We start from the raw sequence: 27867 nt of genomic DNA on the forward strand, positions 1-27867 counted from the left end.
TAAACCAGACATGCACATTGACGGCTTGCAGACATTGCAAAACGTCAACAATCTGAAATTACCCTGTTGAGGAAATGTACTATTTTTGTTTCCACTAATATGTGTAAAACGGTAACATTTTGAAAGTAACCATCAGTTAGGACACTTGCAAACATCTTGACAAAACGTAAAAACATCTGAAATTTAGTGTCTTGACGAGATACAGGAACTTTGCAAAACGGCATTTTACAATCTGAAAATTACCGTTTTGTACATTTACAACCAACTTGCAAATCTAGTCAAATTACGAAAATTTACGTTTTGCACACTCGCTACGATACTTGTTTAACAAGATGTGATATGTCTGCAAAATGCGATTTTCAGATTTAAGACGTTTGGACAGATAGAGTGTCTCGTCTAGTCGTCTAACCGGTAATTACCAGAGTTGTTACAGTTTTCGTTATAGAAACTCTGGCTTATTCGCACTCTATGTACTATTTCTTCTACGCTTCCGTACGTAAAAGTTTCTTTTTTTTCCATTAATCCCGCCCACATCTTGGGAACGTGCAAGGAACAACAGGCAAGGAACTTCCGTATTGGTGAAAAACTACAGCATACACAATTGCCAGTGAGAGCAGTAGCAAAAAGTTCGTATTTGGTAATGATAAATACCTTTCAATGCACAGAGATAACTCAATACATCCTTGCGTGGGATTTTTACAGTGTACACAAAATAGTAAAGCTTCTAAATAAAACGAAGTTTCTAAACAGACGACTAAAAGAGTGGTTTAAGTCACAAAGAACCGCCTAAGAAGTTGGAATACATTCTTGTGAATATTATTTACTAGGATGATAAGTATATAATGGATCCTTTCGTGAAAGTTGGTGCAATAAATCGCTATATTGTTTTCTTCAGCTGGATACTTTTAGTCCGGTGTGTCAATGGTAAGTTGGTTAGTCCGCAAGCAAGAGTAGTACGTGAATTTGCCATTGCAATGGATGCTCCAATAGCCTATATGTAGTTCTCAGACAGGCAGAGGAAATTCTGCAAAAGTTTTGAATCCACTGAGCTGATATATGCGGTATATATATTGTTCTATATTTAAGTTATATGCTAATGGTGAATTTGGTATCGCAATTGTTTAAATAATATAATCCTTAAGTCCTAGCTAATTTGGCCTCAATTTACACAGTTAGGTCTAATTGTGGATGGCAACCATAAACAGCTATAGGCCAGTACGTACAGTACAAAAATTATTAACTTTGGTCGGAATCATAATATTTTATGATATATATATATATAGGCCTAGTCTAGTCCTAACAATATGGGAGCAATTATAGAACACCCCACCACCCAAAAACACCCTCAAATCGAGTGGCTATGTCGAGTTTTCCAAGTCCACAGGTGTCCCTGGAGTACACACTAGCTTGCTGCATTGGATAGGCCTACTAGCTGCATCAAATACCATTGCAGTACGTGTTATAATGAAAAACGACCCATCATTGCCCTTAATCATTTCCTATTGTGTTAAATGTTAAGAAAATTATTCCCACAAAAGGCTACATTCAAAGTTTTCCCTGGAGAGTTACTACACTGCAGGCTCCGTCGGTTATGGATGTATTATTATGCAAGTTTAATGTTAAGAAAGTTGGAAAATATTTCTTAGTCCAAATTTAATTTCCATGGGAGTGGCGCTACACCAGTTAACTACATTGGATACTTCGTCAAATACCCATGTGGTATTATAATGAGGTTAACCTTTGTTGTACCGTGTGAGCATTTGTGTACATGTGTGTAAAATGTAGCCAGTTACACCGTGGACTTTGTGTTTGCCGGGTATTCTATAGTTGTGCCGCTAACTGGTCTCTCTAGGATCATATATAGGCCTGAATGAAGTTAACTCGTTCATTAATATAAAAACACCTGATAGACCTTTTTTTTTTAAGAGGGTTTAATTCATATTAAATTATTGACATAATTACAGTCTTACTCACAAGTTTTATAGCATCAGTGTAAAACTGCCATTTATATATGCCAGAATTTTTCCAGGCGAAAGGTACAGGGTAATAAATTTACGTTGGAAAATCCTGAACGGTGAAAAAAATTTCTAGCCTTGACCTGGATTCGAACCCAGACCTCCCACTCAATATGCCTACTGTATAACCAACTAGGCCATGGATGCTGACTGTATGTCCAGAGGTTCTAAACCAGTATTAGGTTGTCATTCCACTATATCGAACAATACAAATGGGTTTTGGTAACATATTTATTTTTTAATTTAATTGGCTCACTACAATAATGATTTATCATAGCTTGAGATTCTCGCTATTGACAAAGGTACTGTACATGTGTAATGCTGTGATTAGTTCAGAGTTTTTCCCAGCTATATTAACTGTATTTAAACTAACTAACATATTGTAGACTTGCAACTGTTACCAACACCATATTTCTGTTTTTCTTTTTGCAGCCCAGTCATTTGCCAATATCGCAGTCTTACTGAACAGTCCACTCACAAGTGACAGCCTTGATTCGACTATAACAGTTTTCAAATTTAGTAATCAGACTGTGCAGTTTGATAAAGCCAAGTACCAGCATGGCTCAATTTCAAACCAAAGATTGATTCTCACTGGAAATACTCCTGCGTATTATGGCACCATAGAAGAAGATAATTCTTCAGCAAAGTTGATTGTGAAAGCAAATCTCTCTGTAAGTGAGAAAGTTGGTATCTACACCATAACAATATCTGAAGGTTCTGAGACTGAACAGCTGCTGCGTGTGGTACTACTAAATCAAGACCGTAAGTTTAGAATCCCAGCAGGCAATGGTAAAGTACAGTAGCTCTAATGGGCTTGCTGGTCTTGGGATTATTGTTTTAACTTTTTACTGATTTTATCCGGGTTTTCTGCAGCAGGACTGGAACACAGTTTGTACAGTAGTTGTATGATGTGTGCGACTAGAAAAAAACCTCTAAACTGTTTGAATTAAACAGTTTCTTCAAAAAATGCTCCCCTCAAATAAAAGAATGAACATCAGCTAAGGAAAGTGGGGTTTGGAGGGGAGGGAAGGTAGGCAGATGGTAAGCTTCACCTGTTTTACAAATTGGTGGGGCAGGAATTTTGGATGCACTCCACGGCAGTGCTAGATTATTCAGTTATTCAGCCAATCAATAATAATTAGTTATACTCAAAATATGTCAAATTGTTGACTTGTTGGCTTCTTCAACAACAAGTGCCCCTTCAACTTTCATAAGAAGTCAAATTTGTTGATAATATAAGTACAATTTGAATGCAACACAGAAATTTTATGTTTAAACTTCCTCATAAATGTAGCAATTTCAATTCAGAAAAAATTAGAAAATAAACAATCATATTTCAAGATAAATTGCAACAATTTGGAGGAAATAGTCCAAACTTCACTTTGAGATGAACAAGTTGAACTTTGGGCATCAGAAGTCAAAGATCTGTTAAAAAAGTACCTCCAACCAGTTATTACGAAGTATAACCTGTATAATACAGTAAATCAAATTGAAAAGGTTTCAACCATGGCAGACATAGACATAGAAATGTTGAAACTTTGAAAAGGAAATTTAATTTGGAGAGAATAGTCAAAATTTCAAGAACAAAAGTTAAAACTTCCAATCCCATTAGTTTTCTACCCCAAGTAAGTTTGTGGTATCTTTCTACTCCACTTATATGCAAAGCTAAAAAGGGAGAACGATAAAAATATGAAAATAACGGGGGACATATTATTTAAGATGAACTGCAAATTATGAATTATTGAAGCTGAATAGTGCAGCGTGACCGTTTGATGATCTTTCAAATGATCAAAGGTAGTTTGGGCCAATATGAATGCAATAGGAAAGTGAATACAGTATGCAATATGAATGATACAGTTGAAGTTCCTAAGTTTGTAATATACACAAGTGAATGATTGAATTTTTGTTTCCATGCAGTTTCCCTGTAGTCCCGAGATATGTATTAAAATTGTGCTCTTTTGAATTTAGTGTTCATTTGTCCAACTTTGAGAGTGTTGTAGTGATATGGCTTTTAAAGGCAATGAAGTTTGCGATCTAAGGGATTGCAGGTTTAAGTCCAGCTGGCCAGATATGAGTCCTTGGGCAAGGCACTTTATCTCCATTGCCTCTCTTCAACCAGGTGTGCCAACGGGGGATTGTGTGGTAACTTGTGTGGTAAACTAGGTGGTGTGCCGATTTGTGGCTGCACCGTCTGCACCCTATGGAAATTCCCCTGAGGGGACATGAAGATGTGGCCTACTGTAATGTTTGAATTGTGCACACTTGGGTGAGTGGGTACGTGAGACAAATTACCAATGACCAGAGGTTAACATTTGTACAGGCTCCATACAAGACTGTAAAAACCTTGAACTCTAACCTTGAAACTTTAAATTAGAATGTAAATATGTATGTCCAAAGTTTAAGTTGTCAGTAGTGCTATTTTTTTCTTTTCTTTTTAACTTTAGCACCTATCACCCCAGTTGAATACTCTACAGTAGTGGTACGTGGAAAAGAGGCCCAAGTTTCTGTGTCAACATCAGAAGAGCAGTTGACACTGAAATGGCGCAGGGATGGACTTTTCTGTAGACGAGTTCAGAATGTTTGTAACTGTTCTGGAACTACTTCATGCACTGTTCCAACTTCCCAGCTGTCAGACTCATTTGTAATGGAATCTTTCCTAGGTGGAGGATACAGTAATAACAATCATGCTATAATGAACGTTATTATCAGAGGTAAGTTTTGCTCGACGGTTGATTTCTTTCATTAAAAACATGTCAAACAAATCACTTTCTGTTAACAATGTTTTGACACAACTTTTTGGAGTAATACACAGATGTACCTTTCTGAAATAGGTTGTGTACTCTGAACTTGTGTCTTAATTGAGGATACCTTAAAAATTTGATAGCAAAATTTTGAGCTATTCAAGAGTTTATGTTGTTTTTCAAAATCCATATTGGTTACAAATAATTAAATTTGATTTGCCTACTCCTACCTCCATCTTTGCATCCTGGCTACATGGACATTTGCTGCAGTCTGCATAAGGTTTAGATCCTCCAGTTATCACATCACACCTGATTGCCTACTGTACTCCTACCTCCATCTTTGAAATCCTGGAATTTCCTGGAAAATCCTGGAAAATTCCGGAGTCTGCATATAGTTTAGACCCTCCAAGCTCCAGCTATCACTTCAAATTTCAAATGAAACTGCATATATTCTTTTCAAAAGCATGCTTACAGTCTATTTCCAAGGAAGCACTAACCTGTCAGAATAATTTTTACATCAATGCTATATCTGTATGTGATGGTGCTCTGCAATTAGTCTAGAGTTTATCCAAGTGCTAACCTCAACGAGAAAAGGGTCCAACTCCCAGAAAGGAAATAGCACAGAGAAAAGATCAAAGAGGAGGTTAAGTTACATCATTAATTTCTAATGGTACCTGAGTTTAATGACACAGCATGAATGGTCTAACAATGAACAAGAACTGCAGATACACAGATACAATACGTAGAACAGACACTGTAGCTTTAGCTAATCCATTAGTATACTAGTACATATGTTGTGTGTGGTAGCCCTCATTCAAAATTTTGAAAGGCTCTTTTGTATTCAAGATATATACATTTGAAGTTTTGATAAATCCGGGAAAACTAAGACTTTCTGTGTTGACCCTTTAGCCCTTAATAAATTAATCCCTAATTACAAGCCTACACATACTGTATCATTTGAATGATGTTATGTTCCTCTTTCAATAAAGACAACAACAAATTTCAAACAGTTGTCTTAGGCTACAAACCTGCATTCAGTGTCCTTGAATTGAAGGTTGTGAAAACAAGGAACAACATATAACAGAACAATAGGCAATGACTCCCTTTACATAATCAATGTACATAATTAGCTAATGTTTATTCATATAAACAAAACAAATGGAGAAAAGACTTGTAAAAATAGTCAATCTTTGATGGATTTTGATTGGTGTTGAAGCTATTTTCATGATTTCTAGTGCCTATATTAGAGTGATAAGGACAATGCTGTCCATACAGTAGGTGTCTGTAGACCTTTCGACCTTTCGTGTTTTGGCAAACATAACCCAAAATACTGTAACCAGTAGCATACATGTGTCTTTTAACACACATGTCCTGCAGGGAGCTGCTACTTCTCCCTAGCTCATACATGTTATCATGCACTGCTGCTTTATAACAATTCTTCAATGGCAGAAAAAGTTACACTTATATAAATTGAAAGGAAAAATAGGATCCTACATTTTTAGATATGCTATGCTCATCTAAATATATTTTATATCCTAAACTCAAGATATGGTTGATCAAATGTACTCCTTTGACTGTCTTAAAGGTACAGTAGTCTGTGTACAGTCCCAAATTATAGCACGCTATTATTTTCAAGAAGGTATATACTTTCCTGGAGGTCTAAACTCTCCTAATTGTTCTCAGACAGTTTTAAGGAACACACAAGATGACTGAATGTTCCAGTGAGGAAACTTTCCTCGAAGGTTGGAATAAAAACAATTTAAGAATTTTGACCAAAGGTGACCATATTTAAATATCTAGCATATTTGGGGCCAATACAACATAATGTACCTTGAACCTTTTATTTTTCCCTGGTGTGGAATTGCAGCACAACACTATAGGTGGTCTGTGACTTCATAATGGCAAATTGTTTGCAAAGGCATTACTTTCCTGTTATTAAATATGTTCTTGTTGATTTATCCAGGTGATCCCTACAGTAGCTCATTCATAGCCTGGTCTATAGTGCATTCTTTTCATGAATTTCATAGTAAACAATTGTCCATTAAGCGTTCATCTAGTGTCAATATATTACATATCAGGTTGATATTTTTGAGGCACCTTTTTTTACTTCCTTTTGGCCAGTTTTATATTCAATAGTACAACTGTACCTTAAGGTATACTTGCAAGTTGCAACCCCCCCCCCCCACCCAAAAAAAATGATGTTGAGATGCATGATGATCATACCGCTCTCAGTGTGAATTTGACACAGTTTACAACATTAAACCTTACATTGTCACAAATGGAAGGATTTCACCCAGTGGGAGTCAGGCACCCTGCCTAATTGAGAGGTATTGAATGGCCATTTAAAGTGAGGTTTGGAATATTGGAAAAGTCATTGGAGCAGCTGACTATATTAACCAGTATCCCATCACAGGATTGCTATATGTAATGTTCTTGTTGCTAAATACAAAAGTGTAAAGATGTTCAGTATATTTTTCTACACGGCGGCCCCAGGAGCGAATACCACGTTTATATCCTCTGAACAATTATTGAAAAGGAGAATGAATATACCCTGTAAGCCAGTGTTCATCCAGGATCTAACACGGATAGGGTCTCAAATAAGCTATTGTAAGCTTCCTGATACTTGGGTCTCTTAAACTAAAACTTAAATAAACTATAGCAGGTTTTGAATGCAAAGAATACAACCATGATATTATTTTAAGAGAGACATAATACAGAACCTTCAAGACTGTTTGCTGACATAAAGTTTGGAGACAATCCAAATTTTATATACTGTGTATTTAGACTGCAATTAATGTGAATTGAGCATGCAGTTGAGAGGTTAAATGTCATGGTTACCATGTTGGAGTATATGGTCAATTCCACGGTGACTCGCGTGACATTTTTACTAAAATTCCTCTCTATTTAATATCATTAAACAAATAAAGAAATTACCTGGGAGAAAAGCATTCATGTAGTCAGTAAGGTAAGCCTTAATGCTTACAACAGTAGACAAAAAATATTTATACCTCAAGTATTGGGGGTGAAATTGGCGAAAAACTAAACGTGACTCGCGTGACAGTTACTATTAGCAAAAATCAGAATGCACACACAAATGTTCGATTTCTTAAGTCTTATTAAAATATTTCCAATCACTTTTTGTAATCATACTGAAGTTGAAAAACACCTCTACCTCAATTGCTATGCAACTTTGAAAAAATGTTGTAACGCATGAAAATAACGATGAAGATGTATTGTGACTCGCGTGACAAGAAAACGTGACTCGCGTGACTAGTTCACTTTTCGGATAGTTCTAGACCAAATGCAGTAGTGAATCAAAGGTATAGATCTTGCACAGTGAAATATAACATTCATTGGTCTAGAAAGTGTCCAAAAGGTACTTCCCTTGGGAATGTCCAGATGATATTATGTCCCCGAGTTACCTTCATGACTGCAGACAGTAGGTAATATACTGTACGGGTAGTACAGTTGTTCAGGCAATATATCTTGTCAATTAATATTTGTAACAACATTTAGTCTGTTGAAGTCACTCATTTGAGAGTTATAGAAGAAAGAGATCTATCAAAATGTGATTCAAATTACCATTCTCATTTGTCATATTTGAATAAACCAAAAGTGTAATACTTGAGAAGATACATTCGCTCATAGGATTTTGGGAATGATTGAGCAGTTAAAACCTTAAGGTTGTCAAGTCACATGCACATGGCATTGCCAGATACAAATATAGATTATGTTTTTGTATCTTACTTAAAAATCAATGACAAGTGCTAACTTTCCAAATGTGGTGATAAAATAGGCATTATATTGCGAATAAATATTCATGATTTTAACTTCTGATACTTCAAATGAAATTATCATAATTAGTTGCATTATGTGTGCCCATATTATTCAAGTTGCCTAATTAAAGGGGAATGCATATATGATATCTTTAATCAGTGATTCATTCATCAAACTATAACATCCCTGCAAATTTCACACAGTAAATAGGTAGAAACACTATCTTGATTTGACGTGACTCGCGTGACGTGACTCGCGTGACATTCGTAAAGGGTGATTTTCTGCAAAATTTGAATATCTTCTGAAAAGGAAAATTCAGTTATCCTTTTGGTATCTATGTGAAGACGTGATATTCATTATTTGGAGTAAAACTATTGTGCAGGCAAGGAGAAAAAAAACAAAAACAGTAAATTTTGTGACTCACGTGGCAGTAAATCGAGGGTGTTTACTGTTTTCAATTTACCACTGTTGTCTAATGCCTTGATGTCAAAATAAAATTGAAGCTATTAAGTGAGCACTATGCTATAGCAAATATAATTAGTCCAACACACAGTTAATAGGTAGAAACACTATCTTGAATTGACGTGACTCGCGTGACGTGACTCGCGTGACATTCGTAAAGGGTGATTTTCCACAAAATTTGAATATCTTCTGGAAAGGAAAATTCAGTAATCCTTTTGGTATCTATGTGAAGACTTGATATTCATTATTTGGAGTAAAACTATTGTGCAGGCAAGGAGAAAAAAAACAAAAACAGTAAATTTTGTGACTCGCGTGACAGTAAATCGAGGGTGTTTTCAATTCAGCACCATTGTCTAATGCCTTGATGTAGAAAAAAAATTTAAGCTATTAAGTGAGCACTATGCTATAGCAAATATAATTAGTCCAAAACACTGATGATACCTATGACTAATATGTACAAATCTGCACAAAATGAAATTTCACTGTATTTTTCATAATTTAGTTACTACGGGAACCATTTGTTATTACCGACCCCATAATCAAACAAATGATGTTTCTGGGGTGAAAAAATTATTTTTAGTAACTACAAGTATTCTATTTATTGGAAACTTATACAATTTTAATGTACAATGATATTAAATTTTTTGGTATGATGTTGACTTTATCATGGAATTGACCATATATACAAAGTTGCCTTGATACTGTAGTGATACGTACACCCAGCTTGCACGCATACATGTATACTGTAGTCATGATATAGACATGCAGGTGCCTGATTGTTGGATTTATACCTGAATGCTGTATCCATGGGTACTATATCCTACAGGACATCATTTCCTGTTTTCTGTGGGCCATTCAATATCCGTTTCAGTATTATATGTATGACATGCAGCTTGTTTCAACTGAATTCACATAACAATGGTATGTACAACTAATATGCATACATGTACAGTAGTACATCACATTTATATGGGTTTTGTGTAAAGTCTGTAAGTTTAACCATTTTTCTATACTAATTGGTGTAGTATTTGACCAAATTTGACCTATATATAACTGTCTTGCTGATTGCATGATAAATGTATGTACATGTACATAAATACAAAATGGCCTGAAACAAATTATAAGCTACCTGTACATTAAAACAGGCCTAGAATTCCACAATATTTGCCACTTGTTAGAAAATGCCTAGGTGCATGAAATGTCTACTGGCCATTGTAATTTGTTCCCACTTTCCATCTTTGTTGAATTATGTAGGTAAACCCTGTTTTAATACCTCCATGGTTGAATTGATATCAATTTTAAGCAACATTCATTTGCACTGGCAGAAAAATGCCACTGCACATAAAACACTAGTGTAATCGACCATATGTGAAAATAGGGAATGTGAGTGGCTCCCCTATAAACCACCCCACCCACCCCCACCCCCACCCACCCCCTCCTACTCAAAGTAGTCCTTTCCATCTTGTCATAGTAGTACATGGTTATACAGATTACCCATTCGTACAGTAACTTAAAGTGTACTCTATGTGTGGGTAGATATTGGATAGCTCAGTTGGTGATAGGACCTGTAAGCGTGCAAGGCATTAGTTTAAATCTAGCTGTATGCATGTTCAAGGCAATGAATGAAATTCTTTACTATTTCAAATTTTGGATGGTTTGAATTTTTTTTTGGGGGGGGGGGAGGGGGGTACATATACGTACTTAGCACAGTGTATCACTCATGATCCTAGCTCTGTGAGCTTAACTGCCAGGATGGTCTAATGAAGTATAATTAATCTAGGATTGTTCAAGCTCAGGTTCATTGACATATCCCCCCTTCCTCCCTCCCCCCCCAATGATGGCAAAAACCTATTAGCTATATACGCACATTGGCGTGAAGCTCGCTTGATTCATATGGGGACTGGGTGTGGGGGATGGAGGGGTAGGACGATTATGTCACATGATGTTTTTTTATTTTTGTTAAGGGAATGTAATGATGAAAATAAGAACACCTTATTTCCTTTGCCCTCTGATTCATCCAGCCCCAGAGACTATATAGGGGCCCTAGTGACCTAGCTGCCTCTTGCCAAGCTTTAGCTGTATAACTTTTGTGCATTTAGTTTCCATGGTAACGATGAAGTGTGCAATAAGTGTACATGCTTAATGATGACCTGTTTACAGTAACAGTAATAATTGTTCTAATTTGCGGCATTTGTTACAAGTACATATCATTTAGTTAGTTATGCAGATGAGCTCTTTGAAAGTGACTTTCAAATTTACCTTCTTTATGTGAATGAATAAAGTTTCATTACCTCCACTGCATAATGGTTTCCACCACTATTAAAGTACATGAGTCAATATCTTTCACTGAATTACTGGTTATTGTAGAATATTCCAGGCATTAGTTGCCAAGTGAACGATACCTACATGACTGGACATTGAAACTTAAAAGTCTCTGTAACCTATTCTGAACCTGTCACCTCGATCACAAGCGCCCTCACTTTGTAGTCACCTGCATGACTATATATATACTCCCTGGTGTGTTGTCACCCCACAAAAAATAACACCATGATCGACAACCGAAAAGTTCTTCCTAATACTGCAAGCGTACTCCACGTGCACTACTTTATCATGTATTTGCAGGCAAATGCAGTTCCAGTTTACCTTGTATTTAAATTGTGTCCTCTTCTTTTAATGTTATTCCAGAGTGTGATTTTAAGCTCTGGGGAACCGACTGTGCTGAAGAATGTCCTCGTTGCTACAATGGAGGTGTTTGTTCTGATAAGCATGGTGCTTGCATATGCCCTCCTGGATTTAGTGGCCGACACTGTGAAACCGGTAAGATATACATCGAAAGAGCTGAATTATGTGCTATAGACACAGGCCATATATGTTTTTAAAAGTACCTGGAGTGCTACAAAGTCACGCTCGATCCACAAAGAAATTTCATTTGCCTTCCTAGTGTTGTTGGGATATGCATACAGTATATTTGGTACAATAATACTTCAATATTTTTGGGGGGAATCGACTTCCAGCTGGGTATGTAAATTTTTGAATGTTAGACCCATTCAAGCAATTGGGTGAGTTGATGCATTGAAAAGAAAAGAAAAGAATTTTCTCTGTTTCGTTTTATATTAATTTTTTTTTTAATGTAATGTTTGGTTACGATGCTTTCCATCAATTGAAACGTCACAGTCAAGTTGGCGGGTGAATGTGACACCGTAGCTGGTAAATACAGTATCTCAAGAAAAAAATATGTGATTGATGTCATACTTGTGAAGCGAACCGCGGATGGCGGGGGAAATTACCGGGTTTAGGGTCCTACGCTTCGAACTCATAAGTAATCAATGAGGATGCAAGAGTGTTCTTGCGTTGAAACAACAGCTGACAATTTATTACAAACTCTACACAATATGAAAATGAAAATATACAAATGAACAATATACAATGGCTCATTAGACTTAAATGGCTTAAAGGACTCTTTACTCTTATTTAAAACTATCCTTACTCGGGGAACAACCTATACTCAATCTATGAAAAATGCACAGAACCTATGCCCAAACTGTGACAAATTAATACACAAATACAATTAAAGACTCAATAATATTACCCTGCAATACGACGTAGCACTCATACAACACAGTTTAAAAATGTAAAAGTGTATAAATAACAATGTAAAATGAACATTATGAAATAATCTGCATAAATTATATAAAACGTTTGCCAACAGGCGAGGAATTTAACACCTTCGTAATGGCCAGCCTATGGCAACACATGCCAGCTGCAACACATAGGCCTTTTCACCGTACTGTTCCTAGACAGCAGGAATTTACACCTCCTGAACCCACAAACTATCAAGAGACTTGGCACTCTATAGCTATCCATAAAGGCTAAGATTAAAAGGACAAGCTCTGAGACAACTCTATAGTGACCAACAGTAAACAATATGTTCAAGATACAAAATACAAATACGTATACGCTCTTTACACTGCGAGCAGTATAATACTCAAATACAGGTACAATAATCATCTCTCAATACAACTGAACTGTCAATAATCACAGTATAAAAGTACGCAATACTACTAGCAACCATGTGCTTAACGATACACAACCACTGATCTACACAGTGTACACAACACACGCTATAAACCCATAGGACCAAGGTCCAAAACACAACCTATCATGTACTCTACACAGTGAAGTACAACCTAGCCAGAGGGCAACAATTACAACTACGATTCAATTAAATAACAATAAGGGTACGTACGGCATTTAAATAATAACAATATGTATGACTCAATCCCATACTATACTGGGGTCAGCTCGCTCGCGGATAACAAGACGTAGGAGACTCTTCGCTCACGGTACAGGAAGCTCGCGGACATCGAGACTCATCAACGCTAACTCTAGCCAGTTCGCTATAGAGGTTGGTATGATCCGCCATCTTGGAAACCAATGGCTTCGAGCCAGAAGCCGAACCATTCAAAAACCTGAGGCATCCTGCCTCTGAAAAGGGTGACATCTCCTCACGGACTCCAGATGAATAAAGATAATGAATAACTCTGGGCTATTGACGACCCGAGATTAAGTAAAATTAACAAATTATGAAAGGGATAACGAGGCGATGCCCCGGAGCTCTGCAGGGACGATGCTGCCATTAAAACGATGTATACAGAACTGAAGAAAACATGTGCAAACAACTAACGCTACAAACTGACTATTACGAACTATTACGTAAGACATGCAAATACTCAACGGGCGCACACTACAAAATTTCACTTTACTACACTTGGTTTATATGTTGGTCAGGGTCAGTAGGTGATTCCCTATTGTTTGGGGTGTGGCTATCCTGCATATTACCTGAGTGGATAGGGCTAAAAGTAATAAATGTCAATATATATCTCTTCAACTGTACGTCCAATTTACAGTAGTTCATACTGTACATGGTAACCTGTAACAACATAGTAAGTAGATGTTCTTTGCAACAACAAATTTACTTCATTAATATTTATGAGTGGCTCAGCTAGGGGCTTTAAATGGTCTAAAACAACTTGTAAACATGATATCTCCACAAGCACAGGTTGAATCAATGTCATTCTTGGTATAGTAGGTATAGATGACATACAATGAATAGTTGTGCCATATTGTTTCTGGTTCCCATTTCTTGAATATTATTGAGTGGGCAGGGCCGACCATAAAATTCTCAAGATGATGTCAATTTCGCTGCAAATGTCCAATTTAGTTTATACTTGGTATGGTGATGTAACGCACATACCTTCCAACAACATAATAATACTATGTAAATATGTAGATATGTGTACATATTGTGTACATAATTGGACCTCATTATTATTCATGAATGCATCGGTTTTTAAACTGTATGTCACTAAATAGACTTCATCAACATCAATACTGATTCCTGGTACCTTCCTTTGTATATGTTGCCGCAATGAAGCCAATAGATATAATCCCCGGTTGGTGTGCACGTGTAAGTTCATGAATATCCTTTTCCCCCATTGAATTGTTTAATGCATATGAGGAACTGGCCTACAGTAATGTTCTGTCAATCCTTTACTGGACTATGTATGGATTATACGTAGTCCAGTCAACGTTACTTGAGCCTCGCAAACCTCACCTGTTAAGTATGGAGTCATCTCTCCAAAAATTCAAACTGATTAAGAAATGCAACCTGGAAAAATTATCGATAACAATCTGTGTTGTTTAACAGTTTTGTATCAAAAAATGAACTTTTGTTGCAGCCTATAAAGTCAAGCTTCTCAGTAGTCCAGCTATTAAATGTTTAACTTCAGGGCAGGAATATTCCATTGAAAAGTTATCTGAGATTTTATCCCTTGTTGGTAACATACAGTATATATTTCCAACAAGTTTTCATATGGAACTAAAAATATTATTTGAGCCTTCTTGCTTTGAATATTTGAGCTCTTGGACCCGATTTCTCAATTCCTTCTCACTTACTGATAAATAGGTATGGTGGAGTTTCTTATTGGTTTTTTAGATCAGTGTTGAGATCTAGATTAAAAGGTACCACTTGGACGTGGGACAAGGGGGGGGGGCAGCAGGGTGACACTGTTGTTTCCATGCAGCTTATTGATTTAAAAATGAAATATGATTAGTATGTCACGTCGACCTTCTTCTGTACAGTTCGTGGACGGAATGTTTTTGGACAAAACGGTGAATTCCGTTGTGACAGAGACGCAGCAGACGATGCTACCAGTTGTCAGGGTGCACAGATATGTTATCCAAATCCATTTGGCTGTGCTTGTCCGGCTGGCTACTTAGGCCTTGGGTGTATGACAGGTAAGATTCACTTTGCTTCCTTGCTTACCTGTCCACTCACAAAACTGAGCACTCTCACTCTATCTTGCCAAAGGTGAAAGTTTGGTTGACATTTTGAGCATGTACTCTGTCAGCCATATTTTGACAATTTCACATCCAGTTCAAAATGACTCTCCCTTCTTCTTCCATCTTACACGCTAAGATGTAGCCTTGAAAATTATCTTCCCCAATCTTCAGTTCTGGAAACCATCAATGAGGACAGCTCTGCTAAATGATTGCCAAGTTGTTATATAAAATAGGCCAAACTTTGAGATAAATGATAGGCCTACAGTACAGTACATGTGCATATTAAGCTCACACATATTAAAGTAATTGATCTATCTGAAGTTTATAAAGTGAATTCACTTGTTTGGATGAAAATCGATATCCTTTTTCCTTGTCATATGTTATTTTAATTTTTAATTGTTTTGGGGGCTTAGTCTTTTTTTCTTTTCTTTTTCTCCCTGTAGATCATTGAAGAATTAAATTTGCAATGCTGAAATCATTATCTACCCTATAGGACCCTACTGTATCTCTTTGTTATTTATATGCATCAAATGCTAATTGTGATCTTACTGCTTGTGTTTTCTGATTGCCTTATTGGACAGGGTTGCTGCTCCATTTTGATTGTTTTTTTTTTCTTTCCCTGAGATTTTCTGCAAAACTTCAGATTGATCAAATTAACAGACTTCAAATCACCTCAGTCTGTTCTTTCATTATTCTATGCATATGACCATATTTCAATATTTGCTCCTGCATGCAAAGAAGGTCTCAATGTTCAGACTGAAGTACCGAATGTATTGAAAGTGTTCATTGATTTTAGCCATAGCTTATGTTTTAAAGGCATTGAAGACTCGCCCCAAACCGCGTGCGGCCATCTGAAAAAGTTAAAGTTCTGTTGCTTGCAGGTGACGTTTTGTTTGTGTCGCTACAAAATGCAGACAGTAATGAAACATGATACCTTGTTATCTTTAGCTGGACCTGAGATGTCCATCGCTGTATCTTTTGTATCCTGTTCTGTGGGTTTTGACCGCAGCTGTATGTACTGACTGTACACTAATGTCTAATTACCAACGGTAGCAATTAAAGTGTGTGCGTATTTTCTGGGATCGATGGTTACACCTCATTGAAACTAGGTCAAAGTACCGGCATAAGACGTTTCTTTTTGCGCGAGTCTTCAAACCCTTTAAGCTAAATACATAAGCACGCAGTACAAATGGACATGGTAATTTAAGTACTAGTTATATTATTTTCATTGACAATCTCCTTGAAATAAATATGGTTCATTACTTTGCTGATTGTTCCTTTCTGTTATGGATTTTATCTACAGAATGCAGTGACGGCAAGTTTGGAGCTGATTGCAAACAGGACTGCCACTGTGCCGATGGCTCAGGTTGCGCCAGTGACACTGGTGTCTGCAGCAACGGCATATGTGCAGAGGGTTTCAAAGGTGTTAACTGTCAAGGTAATAAGGACTTATTTTCCACTTGACATGCTGTGACCTATGTTTGGATATGGTTCAAACTTTACATTTGTGGATCTGTGTAGATAACAATAAACCAACGTAAGAATGTAGTCTGCTCATATTGAGATATACATAGCTATATACCATAAGCAGAAAATTGGATGACTGTGCATATTAAAGGAAAATAAAACACAAAACTTGTTAGTGTACTTTTCCATGACATCACACCTGTTTGCTTCAAGTTCACATTTGAGAGTACAAAAGATGTCGGCAATGTTGTTATCTCAAAAACAGTACAAAGGAACTGATTGCAATTCCACCAGGATGCAAATACTAGAATGTGTTTCTCTCTCATCTGTCAAAAATAAAATTTTCCTCTGGATTTTACTTTTCACCTAAAGAAATACATCTTATATTCTCCTGGTCACATTATGTTCTAAGCATAAGAAGTGCCTCTTTTAATTGTAGTATAAAATAATATCAATATCTGAGGTTGATTGGTCCTGTCAAAATTTGTTTATTTATGATCCAGGTATGGTGTCTGTAGAAATGTGGTAAATTGTCCTTGTGATTACACCTTGTGTTTCTGTTTTTTTCTGCTCTCAGTTAGAGATCCATGTGATGATGTTGGTACTTACGGTGAACTTTGCACTCTACCCTGCTCCTGTTCTTCAGGCGAAAACTGTCAAGATGTGGAAGAGAATTGTGAGAGAGGTTGTGCGGAACCTTGGACTGGCCTAGCATGTGATAATAATAGTATGTCTTACGACTTATTTGATGGCATATCAGGATGTTGAAAACTACGATGTTATTTTTTCGAATGTAACTGTGCGCCACTCAGACCAAGCCATGTACTGTTCATGCATGATTGCATCATTGTTCTTCAGTCTAACTAAAATGTTATTTTTGGTTACAAAGTATTGTATCCCACAAACTGAATGATTATTGGGTTTTTTGGGGGTTTTTTTTTCTACATTTCCAAGCCTGCCACTGGTTTCCGGCTATGAGTTCAACATTCATGGTGTAATTGTGAAGAGAGAAAGAAAAGAAACTTTTTTGTTGGTTACTTTATTTTCACCGAATGATAGTGGTTGATTTGAATATTTGTTCGACACACAATATTCTAGCTTTAAGACAATATTTAGCGTTGGATCCGAGCCAGTGGCCAGACAAGGCAGAATTATTTCTATGATTGATCGATACAATCCAAAAGAGAAAAAAAATGTAGTAACTTTCGTTTTAACGATGTATTCTTGTGGGAGAAAGATGATGAAATTAAAATTACAATAGCAACAATAGATCTCAATTTGAATGCTCATGTTTTGCATATGTTGCAAAACTGTTGTTTGAACACAAAATATGTCCCAAAAGTAATGTTTTCATTATCATTTATTGCTTCCTGATCTGAAAACTTTTGTTGCCATTAGTATATTATCTTGCTTCTGATTTTTTTCTTCCCCTTTTTCCTGAATGTGTTGCAATAATTCTCAGGTATATTTAAAGGGTTTGGTTAAAGAAGTGAAGTTAGTGTGTAAATACACTAGTATCATTGGTTAGTGTGTAAATTACACCAGGATCATTGTTTAGTGTGTAAATTACACTAGGATCATTGTTTAGTGTGTAAATACATAAGGGTCATTGGTTAGTGTGTATATACACTGGGATCATTGTTTAGTATGTAATTACACTAGGATCATCGGGTATTGTGTAAATGACACTAGGATCATGGTGAGTGTGTAAATACACTGGGATCTTTGGTTAGTGTGTAAATACATTAGGATAATTATATAGTGTGTATGTACACTAGAATCATTGTTTAAGTGTGTATATACACTGGGATCATCGGTTAGTGTGTAATAACACTAGGATCATTGGTTAGTGTGTAAATACACTAGGATCATTTGTTAGTGTGTAAATACATTAGGATCATTGTTTAGTGTGTAAATACATAAGGGTCATTGGTTAGTGTGTATATACACTGGGATCATTGTTTAGTGTGTAATTACACTAGGATCATCGGGTATTGTGTAAATGACACTAGGATCATGGTGAGTGTGTAAATACACTGGGATCTTTGGTTAGTGTGTAAATACATTAGGATAATTATATAGTGTGTATGTACACTAGAATCATTGTTAAGTGTGTATATACACTGGGGTCATTGGTTAGTGTGTAAATACACTAGGATCATTCGTTAGTGTGTAAATACACTAGGATCATTGGTTAGTGTGTAAATTACACTAGGATCATTGGTTAGTGTGTAAATACACTAGGATCATTGGTTAGTGTGTAAATTACACTAGGATCATTGGTTAGTGTGTAAATACACTAGGATCATTGGTTAGTGTGTAATACATGAGGATAATTGTATAGTGTGTATATATACACTAGTATCATTGAAAGGCTATAGTTTTGTCCTGAGAGTTCTCATTTTTAGTTATATGTTTTTCCATGTACTTGGCTAAATACATAAATTGTCCATCACATGTGTGGTGGGCAGGTGATTCGTGTGTGGTGGGCATTGAGTCGTGTGTGCATGGTGGGCAGTGATTCATGTGTGCATGGTGGGCAGTGATTCATGCATGCATTGTGGACAGTGATTCAAGGCGCATAGCGAAGGGGGTGAAGGGGGCAACCGCCCCCCCCTTGAGCAAATTTTGTTTTTATGATATCGCTAGTAATTTTGAAAAAGTAAATGCTTAGATGCAACTTACAAGGCCTGGGAAGTGCCATTTCCAGCAATCTGGGAGGCATTTTCGGCCAAAATTTTCTTGTATGCTTCGCGCCAACTCATGGTGGCGCTATGCTTAGATAGTTTCCAGTGCGGAATTTACGGCTCTTTTGGCCCACAGGTTCGCCCCTCCCTTGGCAAATTCCTCGCTACGCGCCTGAGTGATTCATGCATGCATGGTGGGCATGGATACATGCATATATATATTCTTTATATTTTATCTTTTCTTTGTTTCAACTACAGCTGGGCCAGGAAAGATTGAGCTTATAGACTTTGTGAAAGTTAATGAAGGTATTAGCACCACAATAACATGTACAGCAATCAGTAATCCTATACTGGATAGCCAAGACCTTATCCTCACTTTCGATGGTGCTGTTGTTCCTGATGGGCTATCGGTGGTTCCTAATGCCAGAGAATACAGGCTCACAACCTCATGGGTGAAGGTTTTAACGGAACTTGTCACGATCGAATGCTCCATTGATGGTGTAGATGTTAAGCGAGAGCTCAGTATTGCTCCATATGGTAAGCCAGTGGTCAGTTTAATATATGAGTTGATTTCATGCATAATTCATTGACAGTTTTTATAATATCCATCTTGACTGAAACGAACATGAAAGAGACAAAAATGAAACAAACAAGTCCAACCCAGCAAGAAGGGGGGGGGAGGAAAGCTGATAAGGGGTCACTGCGGGTTGTAGCAATTTCATGAGTCACAGTTGATAAAAGAGAACGGCACTTCCTTTTGCAGTGGTATGACCAAGTTGTGTCATATTGCTTTGCAACTGAATGCCCGAGATCTCTCTAGATCTGGTTACAGAATCAATGCTTTGCTAATTTTTTCCTGATCACTCTACTCCCAAAAGTAATTCAAATGCATTTAGGTTCCCCTGTAGCTTCGATCAATGTCACATATCGTCTTGCAGTCGTCCACATTGGTTGATTTCCAAATTGGAAGCAAATTTATTAGAAATGACCAGCCAGAAGTACATTGATAATGTAAACATTCTCGATGTTTAATTGCTGGACTGCTTCATTCAGTTGACCTGATTTTGATAGAATTGAACCGTTTTGATATAATGTTTACATTGATATTTCATACTAGTTGTATTGGGTGTTATTCTTTGTTATCCATATATGAAGAGTGTCTGATGAAGAAACTAAATAATATAAAAGAAGATCACACACACCCTTTTCATCATGTTCAACAGATCCAGGCTACGATTACAGGTGCCCCATTTTAAAACGTCCAGGTTCCGTAATTCTTTCTTACCTGAGGCGATACACTTGTTTAACTCGCGTGCAAAGCGATCTGGCCACAGTGTGTGATCTGTCACTTGCAGCCCTCTGTGCTGCTTCTTTTACTGTTCTGGTTCTGCTTATTTAGTTTTATTCTCGTAGTTGCAAGCTTGTTTATTGTATGGTTTTGTTTGTATTCACTACTGTTTTATGTTTACTGTACACGTAATAATTTCCTTTTTTTGTTTTCTGAAATGGACAATAAAGTTTCTATCTATATCGTATAAATATAATATCATTTCCTGGACTCCATGAAGTTATGCATGGCCATACCTTTTCATGTCTCTCGTATACTCTCAGAGTTGCCATATTTTGCGTCGAATGAGGACGTGTTACTGTCCTGGAACGTTACCCCGACGACCATAGAACTATTCTGGAGAGCATGGAATGAAGATATTGATCGTGGACACGGCCCAGTTGTGAATTACCGAATAAAACTTGGAGAAGATGGAATGGAGAATGAACTGTTGTCAAATTCAACACTTTCTTATCAGTTTGATGATCTTTTGCCCGATAATGATTACACAATAATGATTGCTGTTGTCAGGGAAGGTTTAGGTGGAATGGGCAGATGGACAACCTTGCCAACCATTACCACAGCCTGTGGAGGTAATAAAATTTCCAATATCCTTTAGTCTGAATAATCTCAGAGGCAAAACCGAGGGTTTTGCAATATATGTGTTATTAATCGTTTGTTCAGAGATGACGCTAGATTCACTGTATGCATTCGTTAACTTCTGTTCATGCATGCCTGCTATATCCAGATTGGTACTCGTTGTGAAAAATACGAGTGAGAAATTTATAGCTTGTAAGATTTACTTAATATATTTCTTATGAAAAGTTAATAAACAGTCATTTAAAACTGAGCATATGATATTTTCATCATCTTCTCTACATCTCAGGTTGTGATGTGCTCCTGAATAAAGCTCTGAAATGGGCCATAAATAAATGGTGTTAATTATCCCTCTTTATCTCTCTTTGTTTTAGTGCCAGCGGCTCCCACATTGCACCTTTCATCAAGTACTTCAAGAGGTGCAACTCTTGCAGTGCAGGTTAGTTGACGATGTCTTTTTAATCGGTCACTTTATTTCTTCATACGTTCGTCTGGAATGATGTAATCCATACGTGAAAATGATTCTATATACTGAGTTTATAAATATAGTTTTACAACAAGAAATGGGACATAGAAATATTTTCCTGTTTGTATCAAACATGAAACTTTGTATTTTTATATCAAAACGCATGATGTGGCTTCTGACTGATATCTGTCCCCCATCTCCCCACCCCCCCAAAAATATAGTGGTCTGTCTCTCCCCACCCCCCCCCATATATAGTGGTCACAGAAAGTGTTCACCATTAGTTTCATGTATACATTTATACTTGTACTCTTGATGTCAATCATTCAAATCCCATTGTATCATTATATAATCTCGGAAGGTTGTTACCTCGGTAACGCTTGAAGACCCTACCACCTGTACAAGCAATTTAATTCATCATCCTTGAACACCAAATGTTGTTATTATTCCGTTGGTCTGGCAACTTTATTCCTAACATTCGCTCTTCCATAATCATCCCAGCGAAAACTAAATCTATTGGTCAAGATGTGCTGTTTGTGTTTGTATAGTACATACAGGTTTACCATTACCAGGTGGCTATAGGCGTAGCAGTTTGTAACAGTGGTGGTAAGGAGTCACTGCCTTGAGTCACCATGTCTCTGAAGCAAGGGCGGTGGAGATGGGGGAGGGGTAAACCTGGGGGAGGGGTCAAAGGGGGGAGTAACCCCCAAGGAGAATTTTCCTGGATTTTATAAAAAAAAAACCTTCGATGTAAAATGGTGCAATATTTATAGATTGTCTCCCAGTACTAGTTTTACAATCTTAGTATCTGTTTTACAGCCTGTGTAATGACATTATGAATTAGTATAAAATTATCGCAGAGTAGTCAGTATTGCTGTAGGGGCATAGCCAACCAAATTACTGACCGAATTGAATAGAAAAGCTGACTCGACTTGACTTGAGTCAGTACTAAAAATGGCTGGTAATAATTAGTTGATTCAACCGTAAAAATGAAGTCACTCGTTTACAATTGGGTTCCTTTTTTTTGGGCTCCTCAAAGATAATTAAAAAAGTTATAGATATATAACAGTTCCACTCAACAAATATTCAGTCTAGCAACTTCAATGAAACTTGAGTGAACTGTTGATTGATAACTACTTTAGTGCTATTTTGATTTACTTGAATTCAACCAAGTTTTCTCACGAGACAAAAACAACAACACTGCATCTCTGTTTTCAGTTTCCATCGGTGGAAGAGAGGAATTGCAGAACAGTGTCTGCTACCCTTCAACAGAGACTTGAGGGAGGAAACTGGGAAGTTGTTACCTCTGTAACGCTTGATGAAACGTCCATCCGCATCAGAGATTTGATTCCTTGCTCTTCATATCGCTACCGTGTTCAGATATCTAGCACTGGTGGTGAAGGAAACAGTGAAGCTGTGGATGTAGAAACTGAAGCTGAAGGTCTTGTTTTATCTGTTATTATTATAGTTGTTGTTATAGTTTATGAACATTATTAACACCATTATTAACACAATTAAATAAGCTGGTTATGTTTTGCAACAGAACTTTGTCCACCATCAAGATATGGAAGATACAAATTAATCTGTCGATTTTGTGCGTTAGTATCACAGGACATGTTTACAGAATTACGTTCATAAACACGTTACACTTTCAAAGTTACTTAATATAGACTTTTATCAATTTGATATTGCAGATGTATGGGACAGCCTCATTTGCATACAGTTCTCAGAGAAATCATCAAGTTAACATGGATGAAAAAAACAATCTCTCTTTGTTTCATAATATTATTATTTATTGTTTTGGCCAATAAGGAGGGAAAAAAGTTATTAAAGAAATTTGCAATGTAGATAATGGTTGCTATGGTAATGGTTGCTATGGTAATAGTTGCTATGGTAACAGTTGCTATGGTAATGGTTGCTATGGTACATGAAGTCAACTTTTTTATCTCTCTCTCAACTCTTTGACAAATTTCTTTTGCAATCTAACAGCTCTTGAAATGGTTCGGAATCTCCAAGCCTTCCCAGGAGAATCGCCGGCCACCCTCAGACTGACTTGGGAGTCGCCGGATATGTCTGACAACCAATGTCCTCTGGATGGATACGTAGTGAGGTACGAACCGAGTCATTACATTACGTGCTCCTCGAGTGGATTAGACGGTACCGCCAGAGCAGACAGAACTCTGGCAGAAGAATACATTATCCAGGATCTCGAACATAATGCTCAATACTCGATCAGTGTTGTAGCAGTGGGAATGTCTAACAGCACTGAGAAAACAATCGTGGGATATACGTCATTCTCAGGTGAGGAAATAATATTGTGACTCTCTGATAGGTTGTTCATATATTTTGCCATAAGAACAATTTCAGTTTTGTATGTATTCTTAGGTTTTCCTACAAATGGAGCAAATATAAATAAAACTAAGTGTGAAGTGATCGCTTCATAAACAGTATATGACTTATTACGTTGCAGCTGGCAATTAGTCATTTCTCAACATCCTCAACGATTGAAGCCATCGTGGCAGAAATGTTTGGAGAGGTTGATGATAAAGAAACAAGATAAGAATACTTCCATTAAATAATGATATTTGCCTACTCAAACTAACAACTATCATTCTTAGGTGATTTATATAGTAGCATGGCATATTGATCAAAATCAGCTTAAAAAGATATTTTAAAGGATGAAATTTTGGCACAAAATTATTTTGATATGTTATAGACTCATTCAAAATCACATGCTATCACATCAATCCAGGATGTATTCTATACAACTTTTTTAGTTTCGGGAAATTATCCTTTAGAATATTAAAAGTGACTGGCCTACATTGTCTAATACCAATACCGTTAGCAACCTAGTCCCTCAGATGCAACACAAAAATCATTCTCTATGTATTGCCTGAAAGGCATTGAAAACTCGCCCCAAACAGCTAGCCGCCTTCTTTAAAAACTTAACTTTCCTAAGCTTGCAAGTGAAGCTTTTCTCTTGTCGCTACAAAATGCATACAGTAATGAAACGTGATACCTTGTTATCTTTAGCTGGACCTGAGATGTCCATCGCTGTATTGTTTGTACACTGTGCTGTGGGTATTGACCGCAGCTGTATGTACTGACTGTACACTAGTGTCTAAATACCGACGGTAGTAAGCTGTGTGTGTATTTTCTGGGATTGATGGTGGTGTCTAACACTTCTGTTACACCTCATTCGAAACTAGGCCAGATTACTGGCATTAGGCTTTTCTTTTTGCACCAGTCTTCACACCCTTTAAAGGAGCAATCCAGAGACTCGGTATATTTTAGCGGGTGAATTTATTGGAAACCAGAATATCTGTTAGATAAATTGCTAGCAATCCAATATTTCTTTTTTCTTGAATTTGACACGTCATGACTAAACTTCTGTGGAAGTCATCTCTTATAGGTGACATTTACTGCGGATTGAAATAAAGCCCCATTGTATAACCAAGGCATGTAATATTTGCATATGATTGAATGAATGTTTGCTCAATCTAACTTTATGATGGTTTGGAAAGCTCCTAACTAGCAAGTCACAAAACATTTAGTATAAATTTCTTTGTTCCATAGTTTTAATGTTATTTATACTTTTGTTTTTTACTTTATATATTTATTTTACTTTATGCTCTTGTTCAGACGATCAGCAAATTTGCTTTTGGACGTGAACTAAGGTAACATATTATGTTGAAAAGTTACCTTTTATATCCCACCTCATGAATATGCAACAAGGTTTTATAAAAATGAAGCACACAACCAAACTTACAGCTCTAATCCTGTATAAACTTAGGCCTTCAGCTCCTCAGTATAGGCTCAGGGCTTTAATATCTCAATATAATTATTTGAATTACATGTTACCTCCATGTGCCAACAGCATCTGTTTTTGTTTTTTAGCACTGTGGCTTTATTTCTATCACATTGCTGTGCATTAAAATATTTTCTTAGTTTATTTATCATAAACCTGTCTTCACTCAACCACTGCATTACATTGACTTCCAGTTAAGTTCATTTTATAGCCATTCTCTTTTTACTTACACAACACTTTCATCCTTCATTCTATCATTACAATTATTAAACAAAGCCAAATTAGAGAACAAAATGGGAAAAAAATATGTCAGATTCAAGGAAAGTACATTCAGAAAATTATGATACTTTTAATTTAATTTCCACTCTCAGTGTCATTTATGGTCAGAGAATTTGTCGTAATTCAAGAGAAACAAGCTGAATGTAAACTCTCTTCTGGAGACAAACCTGTTTTCAAGACTCTAAGTTTTGTTTTATTAAAAGGATCGACATTGGATAAAGCATATCTACAAATATGATGATTTTATTTTGCAATCCCATTTTTTTTTTATGATTATTTTTTTCTCTAAATTAGTTCCAAGTTCACCGCCGAGAAATGTTATTCTAAAACGCAATACATCTACTTCCCTCACATTTGAATGGAAAGAACTGACTTGCAGCGACCGTAATGGAGCTATTCTTAAATATGGTTGGATGCTTACTGGTCCCAATGGTTCTGTCGTGACTGCTGATGAGGCGGACACGATGAGCACTGTCGTAACCAATCTAGTACCCTACACCAGTTACTCCTTTTCGGCCCGGGCGTTTACGGAGATAGGTGCTGGACCCTTCAGTGAACCACTGACTACCACGACACTCGAAGACGGTGAGCCATCTATTTATGTTTTATTTATTCAGTTGTGTTCTATCACAACATAATTATGACATATGACATAGAAGGAGATAAGAAACAAGGATGTGTACTAAAAAACCCTAAAGGGCTTGTTGGGTAGTGACACTCCCTGAAAAAATACAGAAATTTACAACTAGAAAAGAGAACCAAGAGAACAAAACAACAGAACCACCCCTTCCTCTCCCTTCCCTCACCCCCCGCCCCCAGTTCCACTTCGCAGTTCTAATACATGTTGTTGATGAATTGCTTTTGTAAGCTTTCTCTAAAAGCAACTAAAGAAGGCATTGCCTTTAAAGTGAAAGGTAGGGGGTTCCAGAGTGCGATGGCCTGATGATGTAAGCTATATTTAGAGAAATTGTTGTGACATTGTCTTGGGTGCAGGTAATCAGCTTGCCTAGTATTGTGAGCGTGGATGTTGAGTTTTGTGTAAAAAAGGCATTCAGAGTATCTGGTAGCATTTTGTGTATTGAACGATAAACAAAATTGAGGACATTGAGACTGAACAGATCAATAAGCTTCAGTAAATACCAGTTTCTGGGTAATTGGATATAAAACTTCTACGATTGCTTTGCGGGGTAGAATCGAGGTTTCGTTATTTCTAATTCTGCGGTAATTTTTGAGAGGTGGCCCGACATTGTTATAACTTTCAATAAGTATTTCAAGTGAAGTAAACTAAAGATTGCGGTCTAGAGTCTATGAAAACTTTAGTCAGTGTAATAATAGGGTTAAAGAGGTGCCCCAATTTTCTCAGAGGAGCAAGTTGAAGTATTCTTTTCACAGTTTTGTGCAGACGTAAACTTTACAATGTTTAAGGTGATGATATGGTATGTCGAGAACATCCTAACGGTTGGTGCAGACCGAGCAAGGTTCAACAAGTTTTGATATCTCAATGCTTCACTTTTATCAGTTTAATTTGATTTGAAAGTCACTAGAAAGTCATAGCAGAAATATCATATTATAACTGTTTTAATTTGTGTCTTTGGAGGGAGAAAGGGCGAAAAACTTGTTCGATGATATGTGTTTGGGAAGGTTGGAAGTAACATTGAAAAATGTTCTGTTTTGCAGAAATGTTTGCATTGTATGCAATGCTCATTTCATTATTATTTTTGTTGGTATTACATTGGACGGTAATAATGAAAACCACCTATGTTTCGTCAGTCTAAATATCGATGAAAACGAGAAGTATCAAGTTCGGTGTTAATGATATTCGTCCTAATTGTTCAGTTAAGTTGTTTAAGTGATAGTGACAAGCAGATAATTTTAAGTTATTTCTTTCAGTGGTCTTTGGCT

General features: G+C 36.8%; 1 protein-coding gene across 3 annotated transcripts in view; it reads left to right on the forward strand.

Annotated features, from left to right (window-relative positions):
- LOC139982778 (receptor-type tyrosine-protein phosphatase mu-like) overlaps window positions 1-27867 on the forward strand; it is a 138023-nt gene that overhangs the window by 80644 nt on the left and 29512 nt on the right. For 2 of the 3 annotated variants that reach the window (XM_071995874.1, XM_071995882.1), the window contains 12 exons: window positions 2448-2777; window positions 4460-4726; window positions 11681-11812; window positions 15137-15292; window positions 16641-16775; window positions 17382-17531; window positions 19750-20028; window positions 21103-21411; window positions 21790-21854; window positions 23097-23319; window positions 23868-24179; window positions 26260-26550. In XM_071995874.1, coding sequence (XP_071851975.1) covers window positions 2448-2777; window positions 4460-4726; window positions 11681-11812; window positions 15137-15292; window positions 16641-16775; window positions 17382-17531; window positions 19750-20028; window positions 21103-21411; window positions 21790-21854; window positions 23097-23319; window positions 23868-24179; window positions 26260-26550 — 2649 coding nt within the window. Of the gene's footprint in view, window positions 1-582; window positions 925-2447; window positions 2778-4459; window positions 4727-11680; window positions 11813-15136; window positions 15293-16640; window positions 16776-17381; window positions 17532-19749; window positions 20029-21102; window positions 21412-21789; window positions 21855-23096; window positions 23320-23867; window positions 24180-26259; window positions 26551-27867 lie in introns of those variants that run through there. The other variant, XM_071995886.1, reaches the window with a different exon arrangement.

The sequence above is a fragment of the Apostichopus japonicus genome, chromosome 2, assembly GCF_037975245.1.
Source record: "Apostichopus japonicus isolate 1M-3 chromosome 2, ASM3797524v1, whole genome shotgun sequence".
Lineage (NCBI taxonomy): Eukaryota > Metazoa > Echinodermata > Holothuroidea > Aspidochirotida > Stichopodidae > Apostichopus > Apostichopus japonicus.